At 36.8% G+C, this 21668-nt stretch overlaps 2 protein-coding genes across 2 annotated transcripts; both read left to right on the top strand.

The window, feature by feature from the left end:
* The first annotated feature begins 65 nt into the window (after positions 1-65).
* On the top strand, positions 66-6985 carry LOC127498558 (centromere protein F-like). The gene is made up of 12 exons (XM_051868042.1): positions 66-809; positions 1834-2042; positions 2139-2335; positions 2497-2609; positions 2689-2780; positions 3568-3832; positions 3974-4176; positions 4267-4392; positions 4495-4623; positions 4773-4895; positions 5031-5166; positions 5289-6985. Exons 2-12 carry the CDS (start codon positions 1881-1883, stop codon positions 6983-6985), a joined length of 3243 nt encoding a protein of 1080 aa, XP_051724002.1. The 5' UTR covers positions 66-809; positions 1834-1880.
* Position 6986: 1 nt separating this feature from the next.
* On the top strand, positions 6987-17859 carry cenpf (centromere protein F). The gene is given in 10 exon segments (XM_051868041.1): positions 6987-8447; positions 8789-10795; positions 10880-11032; positions 11118-11252; positions 11716-11877; positions 12007-12181; positions 12424-12560; positions 12562-12853; positions 13023-13198; positions 17309-17859. Coding segments are annotated over 10 exon segments (4896 nt in total). The 3' UTR covers positions 17507-17859.
* The last annotated feature ends 3809 nt before the right edge of the window (positions 17860-21668 follow it).

The following is a 21668-nucleotide window of genomic DNA, read 5'->3' as shown; positions in this document are numbered from 1 at the left end:
GCAACCAGCATCAAAATAACACATTTATGTTTGAATTTGAAGTGTGCGACTTGTAATCATCATCATCTGCTATTGTTTTGGTCATAAGTCTCTTTATAAGCTGTGCTGCATCCCTGGCAGTAACCATGGAGATGAAATCCATATATGGCTCTCATACCATCTGCTATGACCCAGAGCACGTGTTTGGCAGAGCCCTTTGGAAGCAGTATGGTGCCATTCATATCCCTACAGATCACTGCATTCAGGAAGACAAACAGGAACAGAAGTGTAACCATTCAGAAGTGTATAACAGCAAGGGATTAGAAATCTTTACACATAAACACAAATCATGTGGTGCATTTACTATGGTCATCAGGTTTGTTCAAAGCCCAGTTTCAAATGCCACCAATTATACAGACGAGACAAGCATGATTAAACGAGTTTGAGCTTTGAAGCGTTTATTTGTCTTCAGGTGTGTCTATAAATGTGTTTTTTTTTCTCTCTCTCTCTCTATCTCTCCCTGTTAGTCGTCGGTTGTCTGGACTTTTGGATGAGAGCTAACTGATCCACCCGATAAGTCGTTCATTTAAATTCCGAAATAAAATATAAAAGAATGGGTGGAGTTAAATTCGAATGGACAGGAATGTCCAATCAGGGGCCGATATGTTCCTACGTCACATGTCAAACGCGCCAATGGCGACGCTGCATTCGGTCAACAACGATGTTGAACTCTTTTTGAATTTTTCACTCTAGTAACTGAAGAAAAACACAAGAGCAGAACCTTGAGCGTAATAGCGGAGTAACCGTGAGGGGCTCTTTCTTTATTTCTGGTAAGAAATATATATATATATATTTGTAGAATGTAGTATTTCATTGTTAAGAATGGAATGTCAAAAGTCTCTGTCGTTATAAAGTCATTTGTTTGATATCTTAAAACTATCCGCGTGATGATTTCTATTATTTAGTAATGTGTCATACTAGTCGCCTCGTGTTTATTTAATATATGAAACATTTTTTCGTAACTTTACCTGCCATTAAAACATATATGATTTAAACATATGTGCAATTTATATTTATTTATTTGTCTGTTCTATAAAAATATATCACTTACTAAACCTAAAACCCCCTCAGATCATAACTAACTACTTATATAGATTCAAATATATTTACCGAAAATAAATTTTAATTGTTTAAAGAAACTTTAGGTTGAAGAAGGTAATTTTTATTACATAAACCTCTTATAAGGTCCCTAAAATATTAGTGAAATCAGGTAACTTAATATCAAACTCTGTTTTCATCCTGGAGGTCATATTTCAATATTTCACTTGATTTGAGTCTAAAAAAGTCCTGATAAGATCTGTAGTTTTTCTGTTTTTAAGTTATTGTTACAATACTAAATGTATTGTTCATGACTTGTGGCATGTAAACTCTGTCACATAAATACATCTATAATAATCTCTCATTTTAAGTAGGTCCTAGCAAGCAAACTAAATAGCTACAGCATGTGTGAAATGTATAACATGATTATTTTGTGAACTATAATTGTCAACATCATAAGATTTTCTGTCAGACTGGTGACCATGCAGTAGATGAAGCTGAAAATCAATTCGAAACCATCCTCAAGTCTCCATTTAATTTAAATGAATTGTAGATTTGCCAATATTTATAATAAATGTGAGACACATTTTTGTATCTGACAGTGTTAAATCATGTATACTATTGTAAATAATCAATTGTGCCAATATTATGTAGCCTGTTTTATCTCAGTGTTAGGTTATACATAAATGATTCTATAATATTTTATCTGCTTGATGAGTTTTATAAAACAAATGTGTGTCTTATTGCATTGTTCAGAGCATGCCAGTGTGTCTTTGAGGAGCAACACAGCGTCTTCAGTAAGTATGAGCTGGGCTGTAGAAGAGTGGAAGGATGGCCTTCCTGCAAAGGCCTTACAAAAGATCCAAGAGATTGAAGGGCAGCTTGACAAGTTAAAGAAGGAAAGGCAACAGAAACAGTTTCAGATGGATTCCCTTGAAGCTACTTTACAGAAACAGAGGCAAAAGGTCAGTTACCTGAGAAACATTGGAGTAGATTTCCTCAGGTATAGCATCTTGATAAATGTTAAATATCTCCATTTTGTGTATTGTATTTCCCTACAGATGGACAGTGAGAAAAGTGAAGCGTCTGCCCTTAAGAGGGAGAACCAGTCTTTGGTAGAGTCTTGTGAAAATCTGGAAAAGACTAAACAGAAACTTACACATGATATCCAAACGAAGGAGCAACAGGTGAATTATCTGGAGGGGCAACTGAACTTGTGCAAGAAGCAGATTGATAGACTAGAACAAGAGGTCAAAAAGTAAGTGGACTGTGTTTAATACTTCGTTGTGACAAGGTTGTCATTATAATATCATTATTTTTAAAAATTGGTTAACCAACTTTTATATATGTGTAATAACCTTGTGTCAAAACATATTTTAAACTAGCCAAATAAGGCTTAATTTATGTTTTTTTATTCAGGTATAAGCATGAATTGGAACGATCCCAAACTTCACATTCTTCAGAAATCCAGCAGTTTAATACACCACAGAAAACTTTTGCAACCCCTGCAACACCTAATCATTGGCAACAAGGTAAGATATGAATTACAGAAAATAAAAATGCAATTCAGAATAAATGCAACACAATTTAACACTAAAATTGCATCCTCAGACTCAAAAATAAGTGAACTACAGGAAAAGTACAATCGAGAGGTTGAGGAGCGGAAGCGGTTGGAAGCTGAAATCAAAGTCATGCATGTAAAAGTAAGTAAAATACTAGCCTTGTAGCTAGATGTTATATTAAAGGGTTATTTCATGTCGTCCCAAACCCATAAGACTTTCGTTCATATCTTCACAAATGAAGATATTTTTAATGAAATCTGAGAGATTTCTCTCCCTCCATTGACAGTCTGCACAACTACCTCTTTGATGCTTCAAAAAGTTCATAAAGAGATTGTAAAACTAAAACACGATCGCTTTATATGATGAACAGATTGAATTTAGGCTTTTATTTACATATAAACATTCATCAGCTCACACATCAGTTCTGGTAAACAAGCTCAAGCATGTTTGCTTGACGTGCGAAAACCAGTGAGGTTCATTTTCGTGTGTTACACAGCACGTTTGAGCTTCCGCAAGAACCAATAAGGTTCGTTCTCGCGCATCAAGCAGGTTCAGTTGAGCCTCTGTTTATGTTCACTTATCAATGTTTATCTGTGAATAAAAGCCTAAATTTAATCTGTTCATCATATAAAACAATCATGTCTCTTCAGAAAATGTGGACTAAACTGCTCAATTCATATGGATTAGTTTTACAATCTCTTTATGAACTTTTTGAAGCATCAAAGTGGTAGTTACATAGACTATCAGTGGAGGGACAGAATTCTCTCAGATTTCATTAAAAATCTTCATTTGTGTTCCAAAGATGAACAAAAGTCTGTTTTGGAACGACATGAAGGTGAGTAAATGATGACAGAATTTATTTTTGATTGAACTAACCCTTCAATTTACTAAATAGTAATAATGCATCTTTCTTTTGTAACACCTGAAGCTTCTGAACCAGTCTGCGGTGAGCCATAAAGACATTGCAAGACAGCAGACAGGGTCCTCGATTTTCCCTTGGCAGCAAGACCAAACACACAGTCATCAGTCTCAGACTGTGATGGAGACACCATCTAGGAGAAGAAACGGACCCTCTGGGATGTCGTGGTCTTTTGATGACACACCAATAAAGCCCCACCAGCAGTTCACATCAGGCACTCAAAGTGACACAGCTGGATCACAGCAGATGGAACAGCTTAAGACTATAAATCAAGGTTGGTCTGACCTTACAGATAGATTTATTTTTTTATTACGTAATTGAGAATATGCTTTTGAATACAGCACTACAGAGATAATCTTTATATGCCTTGAGGTCACACATTTGTTGCTTTTTTGTGCTTTCTTATATTGCTCAGATCTGAGGTCAAGGGTTTCTGAGTTAGAGCTCCGTCTTCAGGCTCAAGAGAAAGATATGAAGAATCAGATTAATAAATTCAGTGAAATTCAAAGTCAACTCGAAATGGCCAGGAAAGATCTGGCAGAGAAGGACAAACTCCTGAGCAAGTCCAGAGATGAACTCACAAAGGTTACAGGCCAGTATGAGCAGTCGGTTTCTAAGGTAAAGTAGGTCCGTGTAATGCATTTATACTGCATATTATATATATTATATAAGTGTATATAATAAGTTATCTTGTCCTTGGCTCCTCAGTGTTCATCAGTTGAGATAAAGCTGAAGCAGGTAACAGAGGAGATGAACTGTCAGAGACATAATGCTGAAAGCGTGCATAGATCTCTGGAGCAGAAAATCAAAGACCAGGAGAGAGAGAGTCAAAAGGTCTTGTCTCCTTACTGTCAAATATAATTTAACATTTGTTTTATATTTCTGCTTATTGGATGAGCTGAAACTGACAAATGTTTGTCTTCTCACTCATTTCAGGAACTTGCACAACTTCAAAGCTCCCATCAAGCTCTTGATCAGCAATTTAACCAGGTGAAAAATAAAATGAGTATGGAGATCCAGCAAGCCAAAAAAGACTACAATGTTTTGCAGTCAGATATGGATAAGGTAATTTGAAAATTCAACTCTGAATATTGTTTTATGAATGTTATGAATAACAGTATATTTTCTTTCTTTGTTTCTTTTTTTATTAATTAATGGCCAAAATGTGTATAAAGTAACAAGTTAATCACAACAGAATGCCATTGGTTTCAAAGGTAACTGCTCTAAAGAATCGGCTGGAGAAAGATTTGGAAGAGATAAAACAGAAACTTCTCAGGTCTGAGCAGGCATTACAGGCGAGTCAAGTGAAGGAGGCAGAGTTGAAGAAGAAATTTGATGTAAGTTCTTTGTGTATCTGTTAAAGATAAGGTATTAGTTGGCTTGCTTTCATTTAATAATAATAGATTTTACTTTATGGAGTGTGCAGACTAAAGTTTAAAAGCATGTAATTGTCTTGTTTCTGCTCATCTTAGGAGATGCAGAGAGAGAAGAACACTCTCAGTTGTCAGTTAGAACAAGGAATGAAGAGGGTCAAACAACTTGAAGAGGAAAAACAAAATATTGAGCAAAACCTTGCCAAAAGCCGCACAATGGTGGATGATTTAAAAAGTATGTTTTAAAAGTGTAATAAATCTCACTGGTACATTTTCAATATTATATAACATTTAAAACCTTTTAAAAAAAACTCTAAAGAAATGCTTTATCTAATAATTTTTACTTGTTACTTTCAGTTAAGACACAAACCCAGAGTGATGAACTAACTGAGCTTCACAAAAAAATGGACCGCCAAAGTGCATCATCATCTCAAGAATTAGAAAGTGTCAAGAAAACTCTGGCTGAAACAGAAGCAAAGAATATGAAGACTCAGGCTGAGTTGCAAAAACAAGTTCATGAAGTTGAACTCAAAGCTAGTAAGATTTGTGCTGTGGAGAAAGAAAATGAAGACCTTAAAATGACCTCAAACTCCTGTCAAAAAGAAATTTCTGAGCTGAAGAAAGAGTATGAGGTTCTTATGGAATGGAAAAATGAAAAGGAACAGTTGATTAACAACGCTGAATCCAACCATCAGGAAATGCAGAATAAAATTGCAAATCTGGAGAAAGACAAGGCCGAACTCAGTGATGCTCATGATGGCTTTCAGAAAAGGATGCAAGATTTAGAAAATGAGAAGATTTGCCTATCTGGTCAGATTGATTCACTCAAAGGTGAACTGCTTATAAAATGTGTGGAGCTGGAGGAAAAGGGTAGAGTGTATGAGGAGCTTCAACAACAACTTAGTGAGACACATCAAAAACATAATAAGGAGATGGACAATTTGAAGCAACAAATCACTCTAATGCAGGAGCAGGTGAGCGAGCTTGAAACTAAACTGCATCAAGAAACAAGTAAGGTTGAAGGAATGGAGCAGGCCCATGGTCAACTCCTTGCAGAATATGAAAGTGCTTGTGACCTGGTTAAATCAAAGGACTCCATTATTGAACTGAACAGAACTGAGATTGAGCATCTTCAGGAATCCTTTGCCTTGCGAGAGCAGGAGCTAGAGAAAATCAAAGAGGAAAAAGACATGTTGGCTAAAGAATGTGAAGACCGCCTTGCACAAAACAAAGAGTTGGAACAAGAAAAACTGAATGTGGAAACATCCCTGCAGGAGGTTCTTGAGAATATTGCCCTCTTGGAATCAGACCTAAAGTCTCAAAAAGATTTAAATGCAGATATTCAAGAAAAGCTTGATGATCTTTCTAAAGTCAAAGAAGATCTAGTAGAGAAAGTGTCTTTGGTAGAAAAGAGGGAAAAAGATCTTATTCATGAAGTTGAATCTCTGCTAGAAAAGAATAAGTCCTTCTGTTCTCTTGAAGAGCAGTTTAATTGTCTTGTTTCTGAGGCAGAAGAAACCAGAAGTTCCTTAGAAAAAATAAAGGAGCTACAAGTTCAGACCGCCACTGAGTTGGAAAATCAGAAGACAATAGCTGAGAATCTTGGAAAAGATATAGAAGAAGAAAGAAGGAAAGCATCAAGCTTAGAGCAGGATAATGCACAACTTGAAGTAAAACAACAAGAGATCGAAAATAAAGCAAACGATCTATCTGAGAAGTATGAAAGCCTTCAAAAACTCCATGATGTTGTTTGCCAAGAGAAAGAAAATCACATTAAACAGGTTTCCATAATGACAGAAGCACTTGCTGAAAAAGATGTCATGGCAGAAAAGATTGCTTTAATACAAAGTGAGCTTGAGGCCTCAAATCATTTGTCTGCCACACTAAAGAATTCCCTAGAAAGTCTTCAGAAAAGGTTTGACACTTCTGTAGAGCTGAATTTAAGTCTGGAAAAAAAATTACTAGACAGATCTGAAGAAAAAACTTTATTAGAGACAAGTATCAAGGAGCTCACTGAGAGACATAACAAGGAATCTGCCTGTTTATGCCTCTGAAATGGAAACTCATTTTAAAAAACAAAAGAATTTGGAGGAGCGCATTTGTGTTCTTGAGGCAGAATTACAGAGAAAATGTTTGGAGGCCAGAAATGCTTCAGAAGACCTAGAGGAGGCTGCTCTCGAAAAGGTAAAGCTGAAGCAAGATCTTGACTTATCAAAGGACCAACTCAAGGAGGTCACTGATTCCTATCAGAAAGTTGCACAGGAACTTGAAGACTTGAAACAAAATGCATTTCCGCATGAGCAGGAGATAGAAAGTCTCAGAGCTGCTTTGGTCGTTCTGAAAAGCCAAGAAGATGCAAAATCATGTGAGATTGAATCTTTGAAAAACAAACTTCAGGAGGCCCAATCTGAGCAAGCTAAAGCATTAGAGACATTGAATGAAAAAAATATGAACATGAGCAAAATCAAAGTACAGCTTGAAATGTTGCAGATGGATCTTGAAGATAATGAAACCTGCATTAATTCCTTTGATGCACAAGTAGAGGAGCTGCAAGGCAACATCAGTGTTCTTGAAGCAAAGTTAGGTGAGAGCGAGGCCCAGAGGTCCACCCTACAAGCAGAGCTTGAGTCCGTCAAAGACGACTATACAAAGAGTGTACTTGAAGTGTCACAACTATCTGCATGTTTGGAGAAAACACAAAAGGAACAACAGTCTAGTTCTGCATTAGTCACAGAGTTGGAGTCTCTCAGTGTAACTAATGAAAAACTTAAAGTTTCCCTAGAGCAAGAGAAGTGCAAGCGGGCAAACCTTGAAGCAATGCACAACAATCTTATGGAACAAAAACTAAAGTTGGAATCTGATATCCAGGAATTAAAAGCAGATGCTCAGAATTCTCAGGAGCAAATGGAAAAAATAAAGCAGGCACATGATTGTCTGCTATCTCAGATTGTGGAACAGCAAACTCACATAGAACAGCTTCAGTCTGAGAAGAATCTTGCTCCAAACTCTGATGCAGACACAATTAATAAAGAGCAAATCGCATATGAGAATGACCAAGATATTTGCGAAATGGCATTTGCCAACACATCTATTTTGCCCTTTGAAGAAGACACTTCTGTTCTGAATATTTCATCACCTGGAGAGCAGCTTAATTCACAAGAAGAGGCCCAAACATCCTTGTCATCAGATGAGGATATCAAACAATTAACACTGAAAGAGCTAATGCAAAATCAATCCAGGGAGCTAGAGGAGTTATCTCATGTTCTTAGGGAGACTGTCAGAACCATGGAGGAGCAAACTGGGGTTAAAATAGAGCAACTCAAATTACAGCATTCTAAAGAGCTTCAGAGCATGGAGGACCAAATGCTCAATATCAAAAATGAGTTGGAGGCCAAACTCAGAGAAGAAAAACAACACACAGAGATCTTGTCCTCACAACTGGAGACAACCATGCAGCAACTGCAGGAATTGGACCTTGCATCATCATCCTCCTTACTGGCTACTGAAACCTCGCAGGTAACCTATTTATCTCACAATGTAATTTCAGATTTTATGAATTTTATCAGTTAAATTGCTGACTCAAATGTGAATTTCACTTGTGAAATAAATTATGATTGGCTTTGATCTGCACATTTTTACAATTGCATCAGTGAACTGAAAACTTCCTTTTGTGTTATGTTACAATCATGCCATCAGTATGAAAAAAAAAAACCTAGAAAATGACAGTTCCCTTGTAAATCATTGCATTTTGAAAATGTACCTGGGTAAAATAAGTTTACAGCACTGCTGATATCAAAAAGCTATTTCATTTCATTTCTCTTCATTTGTATTTATAACATTTTTTTCATCTTGATCAGGAAATGGAAAAAAAGACATCTGAAGCACAGGAAAACATAATGCATCATCCTGAACAGTCAGACTCCACTCCAGATATTAGCCAGGAAAGTGAAAAATCACTTGTGGAACTTGAAGCGCTTAAGGAAACTCTGAGGACGCGAGAAGAGGAGATTCGGCATTTGCAATCCCAGTTTGAAGTCTTGGAATCTGAAATGGCAATTAGAAAACATTTGTGCTCAGACTTGGAGGGCAAAGTCCGTGAAATGGAAATAGAAAAGACAAACAGCACAGGCAAATTGATGTCTGTCACTCAAGAAAACCAGAAACTGAACAATCACATTGGAGAGTTGAAAATAGAGATTGATTCATTGGAACTACAGCTACAGACCTCCAAATGCCAGCTCTCAGATGTTATAGAGATGATGGAAAGCTTAGAGATGGCAAAAGGTGAGTGGGATGAGAAATTTTTCCAGATTGAGAGCGAACTAAAAAGAGTGCGTTCTGAGAAGGCCAATTTAGAGAAGCACATCCTGTCCATGGAGGCTGACATAGAGGAGATACAAGAACAGAAACAAAGGCAAGCAGCAGAGCTTGAAGCAGCTAGGAGGACAAATTGCAGCCTTGAACAACAACTTAATACAACTATGGCAGAAGGTGGGCGACTCAAAGAAGAGCTTATTTTGTGTGCTGATGAAAGGGAAAGTGAAAATCACTCCTTAATGAAGTGGAAAGAAAAGGCTGAGCTTCTGGAGAAGAGAGAGACTGATACACGAGAACTTATAAAAGAACTAGAAGAGGACATTAGGGCAGGGAAAAGGCAAAACGAAGCTGCATCTAACCAAATTGATGTCCTGAGGAGAGAAAAAGAGCAACTAATTCAACAGTCTCAAAACTTTGAGAATACAGTGGCTCTTTTGTCTGAAGACAATAAAATTTTGTTAAGTGAATTGAACGGTTTAAAGAACGATGAGAATTTTGCTTCAAGAGAGTCTGAAAACATGTCTTCCAGAATCCATTCACTTGAGAATGAAAATGTCAGGCTGTCCCAGTCCCTTGAATCGTCCCTCTTGGAGAAAGGTGAAATAGCCTCCAGGTTGATTTCTACTCAGGAGGAAGTAGCACAGATGAGACGGGGCATTGAAAAACTGAAGGTACGAATTGAATCTGATGAACGGAAAAAGAACCACATGAGTCAGCTGCTCAAAGCTGCACAGAGGAAGGCAGATGTTCTTCAGGACAACATTGAAAAGCTCGAGAGAGAAAAAGAACTTTCTGAACAGAATCTTGAGGATGCCATTCTTCAAGCAGAGAGTGCCAAAGCTGAGCTCGAGGAAATACAGGTTGAAAAGCAAGAGCTTACCAAGAAAATTGAAGAGATGGTCACCGAGCTGAAGGATCTCAAGGAGGAGAAGTATAAACTTGAGCAAGAACTTCAGCAAAAGAACAGTCTAATTGAGGAATTGCAGTTGTCCAATCAAGCAGCTTCTGAAAAGCTTAAATCTGTGGAAGAGGCAACAGTGAACCAGCAACAAATGATCACAGACTTCCAATTTAAAGTTGGTGCCATGGAGGAGGAACTTCAACTCTGTCGAACAGAGGTAGAATCGAAAGAACTGAAAGCACAGGATTTGACCTCTCAGTTGCTGTCTTTGCAATCTGAAAACAAAGAGTTTGCCCAGAGAGTCCTTGAATATGAAAGGTGTCAGGCGGAGCTTTGTTCAACCAACAAGTCAGTCTTGGAAGACTTTGAAAACAGACAGCAGGAGCTTAGCAAAGAAAACGCCCGACTTCAGTCACAAATAGATGAGCTGCGTGTGCTATCTTCAATTCAGGAAGAGCGTGATGAATTGCAAAAGGACAAGGTTGAGTTACAGTCTACTATTGCACAGCTGGAGGAGAAGACTCATTTGCAGTCTTCCAAGATAGAGGTCATGCAGAAAAATATCACTTCTCTAGAGAGCAATATCCAACAGCTAGAGAGCCAACTTGATGCAATGAAGCTCATGAACTCAGAACTTACAGAAAAGGTATTTTTTCATCACCTTTAGCAGTTTATTTTTTCCCCCTCATTTTCATTTCACATCTATTCATTTATTTGCACTCATTTTCAGTTAAATGTACTACATGAGAGCAGTTTGCACCTCCACACGCAACATCAGCAAGAACTGTCTGAGGCAAGGGAAAGGCATAATGTATTGGAGATTAATCAAAATCAGTTGACTTGTCAACTGCAGGAGTCTCAAAAACAAATCGAAATGTACAAGGTAAGTATTTTCCTTCACCATGATTTACACTGGCTTCATTGATGTTCAGTCTGTGCTTACACTACATTTTCATTGCACCTTTCAGCTTGGCTTGGAAGCATTGACAATAGAGAAAGATGGTCTGCAGAAAAATGTATCTGATATTCAAGAAAATCATGAGGTTCAGATGAAGGAAAATAACAGGAGACATGAGGAGAACCTAAAACATATACAGCAGCAGGTGGGCAGGTGTAATATTGCAAAAATGTTCTTTTTAGAAGAGTAGTGCTGTGCATTCTGGCAAAGGGTGTTATGGTAACATAATGCATAATAGTTTTAATGTTTTAATTTTATTGTGAAATGTTGAATTCAATTGAAAAAAGTCACAAATAACATAAAGGCACAGTATCAAGAGTGTTTATTCACCAGATGCATGATTATAATGTTTGAGCTTTTATGAAATTCTGAAAGAAAATACTTGAGTGCTGAGTCACAAAATGTAATAGAATAATCGGTAACACTGGAGTAATGGGGTAAAATTCTGCTTTGCCATCACAGGAATGAATTACATTTTATAATTTTAATTAAAAAATATTTTTAAATTTAAAATATAAGTTACTTTAAATTGTAATAATATTTCACAATGTTACTGTTTTTAATTTTTTTTTATTATTACTGTTTTTATTACTTTATATGTTCTACAGCATGAGATGGAGATTAATACACTGAAGGAAGAAAAGATGGTGGTTGAAGAAAGGGCTGCACAGTATCTATCTGACCTCAATAGCTTCAAGTCTCAAAATGCAGATGTGGAGTCTGCCTTAAAGGAGTTACAAAATAAACTGGGATATTGTGAAAATGAAAAGGTATTATTATGTTGTTGTTGTTGTTGTTGTTTCTGTTCATTTTTAATTATTTTGGACACAACTGTCATTCTATATTTAAGATGTAGTAAAGTAATTAACTTTTATATTTATTGGTCTTGATCCCTGTAGGCAGAGTTAGACTCAAAGGTTGTGCGCTTGTCCAAGGAGAAGGACAGTGCTATGAGTAAGATCAATTTGTGGATGAAGTCATGCAAACAGCTGGAGAGTGAGAAGCAGGCACTTCAGGAAGAACTTCAGCAGCAGGGACAACAGATAGCAGCACTGCAGGCCTCACAGAAACAAGGTATGGACAAAACTCAAGAGAACATAAAAACACACTTAGTCTATATAGTAAGGCAAGGCAAGCTCCTTTTTTCCTTCTTTGTCAAGTGATTTCACATCAGCCATTTTTTCATGTTTCTCATGCAAAGTACAAGCATTTTTACTGGTAATCTCAGACTTTTGGACACAGTATATCACTTAAAAACAAGATAGATAGTCCCTTTTTTATAAAATCAATTTTACTTCATCTTTCATATTTAACAGGTGATGGCAGCAGTGATGCCCTGCAGGAAGAACTACAGGAGCTGAAGGAAGCTCTGGAGGAAAAGAGCCGTGAGGCGGACGACAGCATGGACCGATACTGCAGCCTCATGATCAAAGTTCACAAGTTGGAAGAGACCTAATGAAAGCCTCAAGAGCCAGCTCAATCAGTTGAGCACCCAGACAAAGACACCCAAGAGCAGGAGGTCCCTGAGGTCTGAGAAGAGTGACATGGAGAACAATAAGCCAGTGGAAGACACCAAGAGCGTGCCAGCAGGAAAGAGACAAAGAGCAGCAGATGATACCCCCAGCAAAGCACAGGAAGCCCTGCACAGTATCACCAAGAGACTGAAAGCTGCGGCTGCCACACCTAAAGCCACGCAAGACGATGAGGATTTCAGACCAGAGGGTTTGCCTGAACTTGTTCAGAAAGGTGAGAGGTTATCACAATTTGCCATTCGTTGTACTCATGCCACAACTTTCCACATCAAGGCAACACATCAACATTTATATGTGAGTTGTTCTCAATGAAACTATCACAATCGAAGAATGAAGTCATCGATTGCTATTTTTATACATCTACATCACTTTATTCTGTACAGGTTTTGCGGATATTCCAATTGGAGAGATGAGCCCATTCATCATTCGCAGAACCACAGCACAGCGCTGCAGCCCTCGTCTGGTCGCCCGAACAACTGCAGCTCAGCAGAGCTCCGTATTAGCAGAACATCCTGTGCAAATCTCCAAACAGACAGCAGAGGGCAGAAAATCAAACACAGTGAGTGGAACTACCTGTCTATTTCCTGCAACCACAACCAACTACATCTTTCCAAGTAAAGGTTTAAAAAACTATTACTAAATATTCTTTTGAGCTCTTTTGTATTGTGTCCCATCTCTCGTTCTGCAGTTTTGTTTTGTTTTCTTCTTTTCAAATCTCCCTCTTGCTTGTTCTCTCTCCTCGACCGTCATACGCCCCCTAATGCTGATTGGTTAGACGTTTGTTGTTGGTATCGGCCGACTAACTTCCAAACAGTGTATTTGAAAAACTACTGAGTCCCGCTTTAATGACTCGATGGCTCACTCATTAAGACAGTGACTTAACGCCACCAACTGGTGATTTTAGTTTAAAATTTAAAAGTATCACTTTATTTTTACCATCATTGCATATTTCTCTATTGAACATTTTTACTTCTTACGCAGAAGGATGTTAAATGCGTCAGGGGGTTTGCCACTCTAAGAAGTTTGGGAACCATGATCTAGACTCAACAATACATTAACATCCACTTTATTACATTTACAAATAGATGCATTTATTTAAATCAGTTTACAGATTTGGAAAAACAAACAATTTGTCAACAGTATTAGCAGTACGGTAATACCAAATTTTTAAGAGTAGACCAAAATAGTTACAAAGCTAAAAATGTTATCCTAATTACAGAGAATATATATCTAATATAATCAATTTTAAGTTATTTTAAAATCAAAAATGGGGGAATACAAACTATTAGAGGTTTATATGTCATTTAAAACTCATTGTGTAGCTGAAAACATTTAGTCATTCCTCAGGCTTTAACCACAGGAGGGCATCATAGACCCTTTAGAAAATGTGTCTGTAGTTAACTCATTATGCCACTCTTAAAGTTACTGACCATGAAAGCATTTCCAGATGAAACTCTGCATGACATTTCAGATTAGATGGAAAGATTTAAGTGCTCTGAGGCATTAAAGCTCTCCTGTCAGCTTTTAACTTCCTCTGTAGCTCTGATCATGTCACCTTACCCCAGGTCACCATTTCCTGGAGATTTTCCCATTTATGCTTCAAGAATTCAAAGGGAGGTGGAGACCACATGCTGCAGAGTTACTCTTATGTCCCAGAAATACCCTTCACCACCTTGAATACCTGATTCAGGATATAGAAAAGCTTTTATAAAGGCTAAAGTTCTGCATTCCTGCTTCCATGTGTCATTTTAAAGGAACAGTCCGGATTCAGGACAAGTTAAGCTAGATTATTAGCACTTTCGGCAAAATGTTGATTAACAAAAAAAATTAAAACAGTTAAAATGATCACTGCTTCAATAGTATAGCCACAAGATGTAAACAATATACATGTTAACACTAGAGAAACTATTACATGAGAAACCATTACATTCTCATGAGAAAGTATTGCATGCTCATGTTAAAATTTCTGGTTTATGTGTACTATAACTTATTTCCGCTGCCATTTTACTATGAAGAAAACAGGAGTAAATTAATAAAGATCTAAATTTGCCTTTCATTAAGGCAGTGTATTTCTAATATCACTGCCTTATGTCCGCTTTAATGCATCTTCTGTGATGGCAAGAAATCGCGCAGTGAAATGGTCTGATGGTGGCTGTGTGCATTGTCCTATTTGCCAAGTTCAAGGGTCCAGTATACTTACCACGGCTTATAATATCACAGCCTTATGTCCACTTTAACGTCTCACCTTGAAACCGCTTGTGAAATGGGCTGAATAGGGCAATACGGCTGTGTGCATTGGGCTGATTAAAAAGTGGTCAAATTTTGGATTTTGTAAGAGCAGCCTGTGTAGTACGAGGCTAAATCCAGCTACTTATTCGCTTGTCATTTATTAAAGCATGAGCCTCCCCTTTATATAACATGACACTTTCTAAAGTCTTTAATGTCTATGGCTCTGCTAGCTATAAGCACAGTTAGAATTGAATGAAGAAACTCAGCATTTCTCCACCACCAGTAAGAATGTAAGTGGTTTAATAAAGGGTGTTTTGATCTTGAGAAATACGAAAAATTTTGCACATTTTACTATACCAATATTTTTAATTGGCCGTTAAAGTTTTATATGGGACAATATAAATATACTGCCCTAACGATATCCAAATGTTTGATCACATTTAACTGTACCAATGTTTTTTATGAACCATTAAACTTATAGTGCATATAGGACAATGCACACTGAGCCACCTATTGCACCATCAGCCCATTTCGCGGTACGGTTCCTTGGCCTTCACAGAGTTACATTTGTTAAAGCAGACATAAGGCCTTGAAATATGACACACTGCCCTAATGAAAGCCAAATTTTGAGCACTTTTAATGTAGCCGTATTTTTTATTGGACCCTTGAAACTTGGCAGATAGGACAATGCACATTGCCGTATTGCGCCATCAGCCCATTTCATGGCCGTCACAGAGGATGCGTTAAAGCAGACACAAGGTAGTGATATTAGAGGTACGCTGCCCTAACGAATGCCAAATTTTGAGCAGATATATCTTTATTAATTCATGTGCATTCATACTCCTGTTTTCTTCATAGTAAAATGGCTGTGACGCACAAAGGAAATGGGTTATAGTATACATAAACCGGAAATTGTAACACACGAGTTTCTCGTGAGTGCGCAAAAAGTTTCTCGTGTGCACGTGAAAAATTTCATATTTTTTGCTTTTTCAAAGGTCACTTTAAGGAAGCGGTGTCCAATCCTGCTCCTGGAGGGCCACAGTCTTGCAGAGTTTAGCTCCAACCAGTTAACACACCTGAACCAGCTAATCAAGGTCTTCTTCAGGCATACTAGAAATTTCCAGGCAGGTGTGTTGAAGCAAGTTGGAGCGAAACTCTGCAGGACACTGGCCTTCCAGGACAGAGCTTGGACACTCCTGCTTTAGGGGCTCCGTAACATCCTCATGGACTGCTGCAGATTTGCCCGTTCTTGCTGTGAGATGTTACTCACAGGTGAACAGGGACCCTGGCCATCTTTCTTCTGGTGTTTTTCAGAGTCAGTAGAAAGCTCTTACAATCTGTGGCTGCATCCGAAAACTTAGGCAGCTGACTTGTTGCCTCGATGCCCTATCAGGCATCAGACCTCACGAAACTGATTTCGGACAGACTTCTGAGGCAGCGTAATGGTTTAATGATCTACAGTAAAATAGAGAGAACTTTGGTGATAACTAAGCAAATATTTAAGTACTACAATATTAATTTCTCATTAAAAATGACATCAAAAGTGGAAACCATTGTCAAAAACATACATTTACAGACAAATTGACCACCAACCGCAACTTTCAGATGCCATCTTTATTTTTTAGCTCAACTGTCGCAGAATGGAAAACGTTGAATTGTGGGATATCAAAGGCAGTGAAGGATCTATGCTGCCTTCAAAAATCGATCAGATGAAGGCATCTCATGAGACAGGAAGCTAACTTTGTATTCAGACGTGCGTTGATGCCTCCCTACCTTGTAATGCGTCCTCCGAAGGCAGCATTTTTTAGTTTTCAGATGCAGCCTCTGTCTCAAGTTATTGTGACTGTGACTTTAATTGTCTTAAGGACTGTTCCAAAGGTGCATGTGCAATGATTGTTTATGGTTCACTAAATAAGCATGAAAAACCTATTTTAAACCCTTTCCAATAATGATTTGTAAAGCTTACATGGATTTTACAAAATTATTTTTAAAATACAGTATCCTGAAAAAGGGACGTTTATATGTACAGTATACACAATTTGTTTGATTAATAAATCATGTAATTAATTCCCTCAAAAGATTTTTATACAATTTAGAGCCCTAATTAATAGATAATATGTCAGAAAAGCCAACAACTAAACTTTGAATGAAACAGATGCGAGCCAGGATGAGCAAACCATTAGTCAGCTTGCAGCACAGCCAATTTTCAAGTACTATTCAGCACTGGTTCTTCTCCAGAAAATACATGCTGGGTATAGGACAAGGGTTAGGAGAGGACAGAAGATTGATTGATTGCAACATCTTATATTTATACATTTTGCACTTGGCACTTCACCCAGAGAGCTGTACGGTATGAGTTGTTTTTGAACATTGATATTGCTGCTAAGCATTTTTGACAGCCCAGCGTTGCTCTCTTCTGACATTGTTCATGTACTTTCAGGTCCAGGCTCCTAAGGCGATCCTGAGCAATATGGCTGTATCATCTCCACTTGCCAACAGTCCACGAGAAAACAGCTGTGAAAACCCTGTGACAGAGCGGAAAATGAGCAGGCGCTCTCGTGGCTTCAAGAAGACCCCTGAGAAACAGGAATGGCTCAGCTCCTCTCCAAAACAAAACGACAACTGCCAAGTTCAGTGATTACTGAGATGCCATGCAATTTTCCTGTTTTAAATGCTATATTTTTTCAGAATGTTTATGCACTGGCTTTTTAGCTTTGTAAATAATATTCAAGAGCAGCTATCGTATGGATTCTGATTTTCTATTTCTTGTTTCGTACGTCTCATATTTTTGTTCTTTTTTACTATTTCAAAACCCAAAACAACTGATGCGTTATTAACACAGAATAGCTGTATGGTTTTAGTGTATTATATTGACCTGATTTCTTTTATCCTTTTGTATTTTTATAGAGACATTACAACTTATCACTCCATTTTACTGTTTGTCACTCCTTTTTTCTGACTGCTTTACTAAACTTTATGCTGCCTAACAAATATGTTTGTTTGTGTACTTCTTAATAAGTGGCCTTTTGGCTGTTTACTCGCACACAAGAAATACAGCAGATTTTATCACAATGATACATTACAGCCTGAAAGCATTAAGCTGTGTATTATGTAGAGATTTATTTGCAGACTGCCTAATACAGATGTCTATTATTAAAGAACCTATAACAAGCAGGGATCTAATTGTTAGTCAGTTCAGGTTCTGACTCAATACAGGTCTGCCTAGGACTCTTAAATCAATATCTTTGCTCTTAAATTCACTTTGAAGATCTCCACTGAGGTTTGGTCAAGGTCTAATTGAGAGGATTTGGGAAGAAAAAGCCAGACTATAATCTAGAAACATTATGTGTTGATACAATGAACAATGAGTATTTCATCTTGACTACCTTAAAATTTGTTCCCTGAAACCCTGCACCCTTCTTATTAATCAATCCATTTAAATTATTGACACCAAAAGCTGTTTTGATGTTGAGTTTGGCTTAACAATAAAGTAACTGTGGACAATTTGCAGACATTTCTCTTTACGTAAGATAGAATAGTATTTTCTGCATGATATCAGAACTATTTGTATACTATTATAATATTTTGAATTAGCTTTTAGATGTAAGTTTTGGTAATTTTGTTATATTTTAAAAGTGTAAAAAAACAATGGAGGTATAATTAATTTTGAAGTTTTATTAAGTGTTAACAATGAGATTATGTGGTTTTTATAATCTATTAACACTGCTTTCGTCATTTTTTACAAGATGGACAAAATTTGTCACCAAAAAAGTCATTCGGTTTAACCAAAATTTCGGTTTTACCGAATGACACTTGGTTATACCGAATGACGATATTTTCAAACAATGCTAACAGGCTGATATCTAGCTAGCTAGCAAAAGGACAATCAAACATTTTATATTTAGTACAAGTTTTAAAAATATTACAACTTTTTCCATGTTTTATAGCGGTTGTACCAAATGACCTGATGTTTCAGGACATGCGTATGAGCAAGTGAAAACGTGAATTTGTCAAATAGTTAAGAGAGAGTTAGTGTACTTGGCTTCACGACCATGTGGTCCTTTGCAGGTGTCTGAATGATGTCACATCCTGTCACATGATATTGGCCGCATGACTTGATCCAAAATGGTCCTTTTATATTGCTTACTCCGAATGACATCAATGAAATTAATTTTTCCGGACATTCTTACAACAAAGCAATGACTTCTACACATAATTTTAATACCATTTTGCACTATGTTGATATGTTATTAAAATCATGCCAGAATAAAAAATATATACATTTATGACATTTTAAGATATTTTAATCACAAATTAAATGGCTGTATTGGCCTTTGGATGGTTAAACGGAATGACTTCAAAAACTTTAAAATACCTTTATATGTAGCAAAATATAAAGGATTCATTAAAAGAGATCTAGTTGTACTGCCTTACATAGTTTGGATGTCATATCTTTGTTTTTTTATTATTATTAAGGCCATTGGACAAAAAAAAATTACCCGTCACGTCATTGACCCATATACATTTGTCATTTTATTCATTTTTAATATGCCTTTTTGGCTTTATTTTATATTTATTTTAGTTTTAATAATCTTAGTACCTCTACTTTTTTCCACAGAATTTTAGGAAACATTTTTTGTCTAATTCTTATTTTAATTAATAATTTCATTTAATATTTGATTACAGCTTATTTTTTACTATAAAACTATTTTTAGTAGTTTTATTTTACAGTAACAATACTGGATCTTGTATTAATGAAGTATCTTTGTCAGAAATAAATGCATACTGCCCATTTTTCTCTTGCCGTGCAAAGCAAGAACAAATCCTCCAGCGCATTGAAGTTTCTGCTGGTGTAATACATCATGTCATGTCATCTTTTAATAATCTCAGCAAAATGCTACCACATATAGGGCTTATAATACTGCATTATTAAGTTGATCCCATGAGGGAAATTGTGGTGCTTTACCAGTCAGAAAAAAAAATCAACATTAATATTTAGTAAATTAAAAATGAGAACAACATCACATTATGATGTTATATTGCACCATTTGCCAGCTGACATTTATAGCTATTGTTTTGAGTTTGAAGAGCTGCCCTTTGGATTAGATCATAGTTCAATATTTCAGGACAGACAGCTTTAATAGAAAATATAAATTTGACTGTCCACAGAGACATTTTTAGAATTAGAATGTGGTGCCATATTAAATCAACTTCCTTCTGTGTACAGTACAATAACTTGTAAGGCAATTCAATCAAATTTATTATCATCAGAAACAAAGAAAAATTATATACACATCTGCGGTTCTGTTTCAGAGTTTTGAATTTTGATGTTATAAATCTGCTGATCATAAATACAATTTTAAAGGTGTATGTTTAGGGAATAGCAGATGGTGTATCTTTTCTCTACCTAAACAAGCACTGTGTATAATAACTATATTACTAATTTATATTGCTGAAAGCACATGAAAAGATTTCTTTGCATTTCCAAAATATATTAAATCATAATCATATTAAAATAGTAGGCTACTCCAGATTTAAAAAGCATTCTGCTGTGATCCTGGTAATTGAAGAAAATGATGCTTTAGTACTGCTGAAGAAAATTCCATTATATGACTGATTGTGCTGACTCTGCTGAGATGATTTTGATCAAAGTCAAGGACTGTGAGGACAACATGTAGAATTAATCAGCTTACAATCTGTGACAACTGTACACGTGCTATCTATTGGAAGGAAAAATGCAGTCCATACATTCATGTCAATAAGATGCCAAAACTGTTAACTATCCTAAGGCTTTGATCAGATCACTGCTGAGCTGACAGTAAATAAAATGGCAAGGTGAGAAATCAATACATAGTCTTTCCAGGCTAGTGAAAATGCACAGACTGTAATATCTTTGCATGAATTCTGCATGAAACAGCAGTGTTTTTGTGTAAAACATCTACTGTATCTTCAATGATCTTTATCCACTCTGCTACCACCAAGAGTAAACACTGAAGAAGGAAATTTAAGGTGGTTCTTTATAAGTAGAGTTTTAAACTATGTGAATTTATTCTAAATACAACAGTTCCAGTCCTCGAATTTGATAGGCTGAGTGTTATTCCAAGAGTGCTGACATACAGTCCAACAGCACTTTTCACTAGTTCACTAGTGGTGGCGAGATGAAGCCTCATGAAGCATTGAAGCTTTTCAGCCAAGTGGTTCACAAAAGGGTTCATTTTTCGAGGCTTCATTTGCTCACAATACCACCTGGTGGTCAAAGAGTGTAAAACAAGCAGATACATTACAAATGACCTGATGTGATCTGTGATACACGTTATTTTGTGCCAGTTAAGGCTCAGAAATAATGGTGAAGAAAAAATCAATTTCCACATAGGCTAATCTATTTATATGAATATATAATGTGAAAATGTTCTGGTGGTATATAATGATTGTATAACATAACTGTGTAATAAACGTATTGGCTTGAAATGAATGTGCCTATCAAATGTGTGTAAATCAATTCTTTGGTCATAATAGACACGATATTATTATTCTAAAACCACACATTTTGAGGGGATCCCATGGGTTTATATATCTGTCAAAATGCCGCGCCAAGATTCGAACTGCTTCCTGAACCAGTCAGGCAGAAGCGAGGCTTCGGACGTCATCAATGACGACATTGGTCTAAAGCGATACAAGCCTCGATACGCACTTCACTGAAAGCTTCCGGGATTTCTCGACACACGCTCCGAAGCCTCGGCACAGAACGTAACATCACTACTTTTCACTGTTTGTGCTTGTCTGTGTTTGTTCCAGAAAAA

Source organism: Ctenopharyngodon idella, chromosome 17, assembly GCF_019924925.1.
Source record: "Ctenopharyngodon idella isolate HZGC_01 chromosome 17, HZGC01, whole genome shotgun sequence".
NCBI lineage: Eukaryota > Metazoa > Chordata > Actinopteri > Cypriniformes > Xenocyprididae > Ctenopharyngodon > Ctenopharyngodon idella.
The sequence above is the reverse complement of the archived record's forward strand: the minus strand, read 5'-3'. Positions and strand labels throughout refer to the sequence as shown.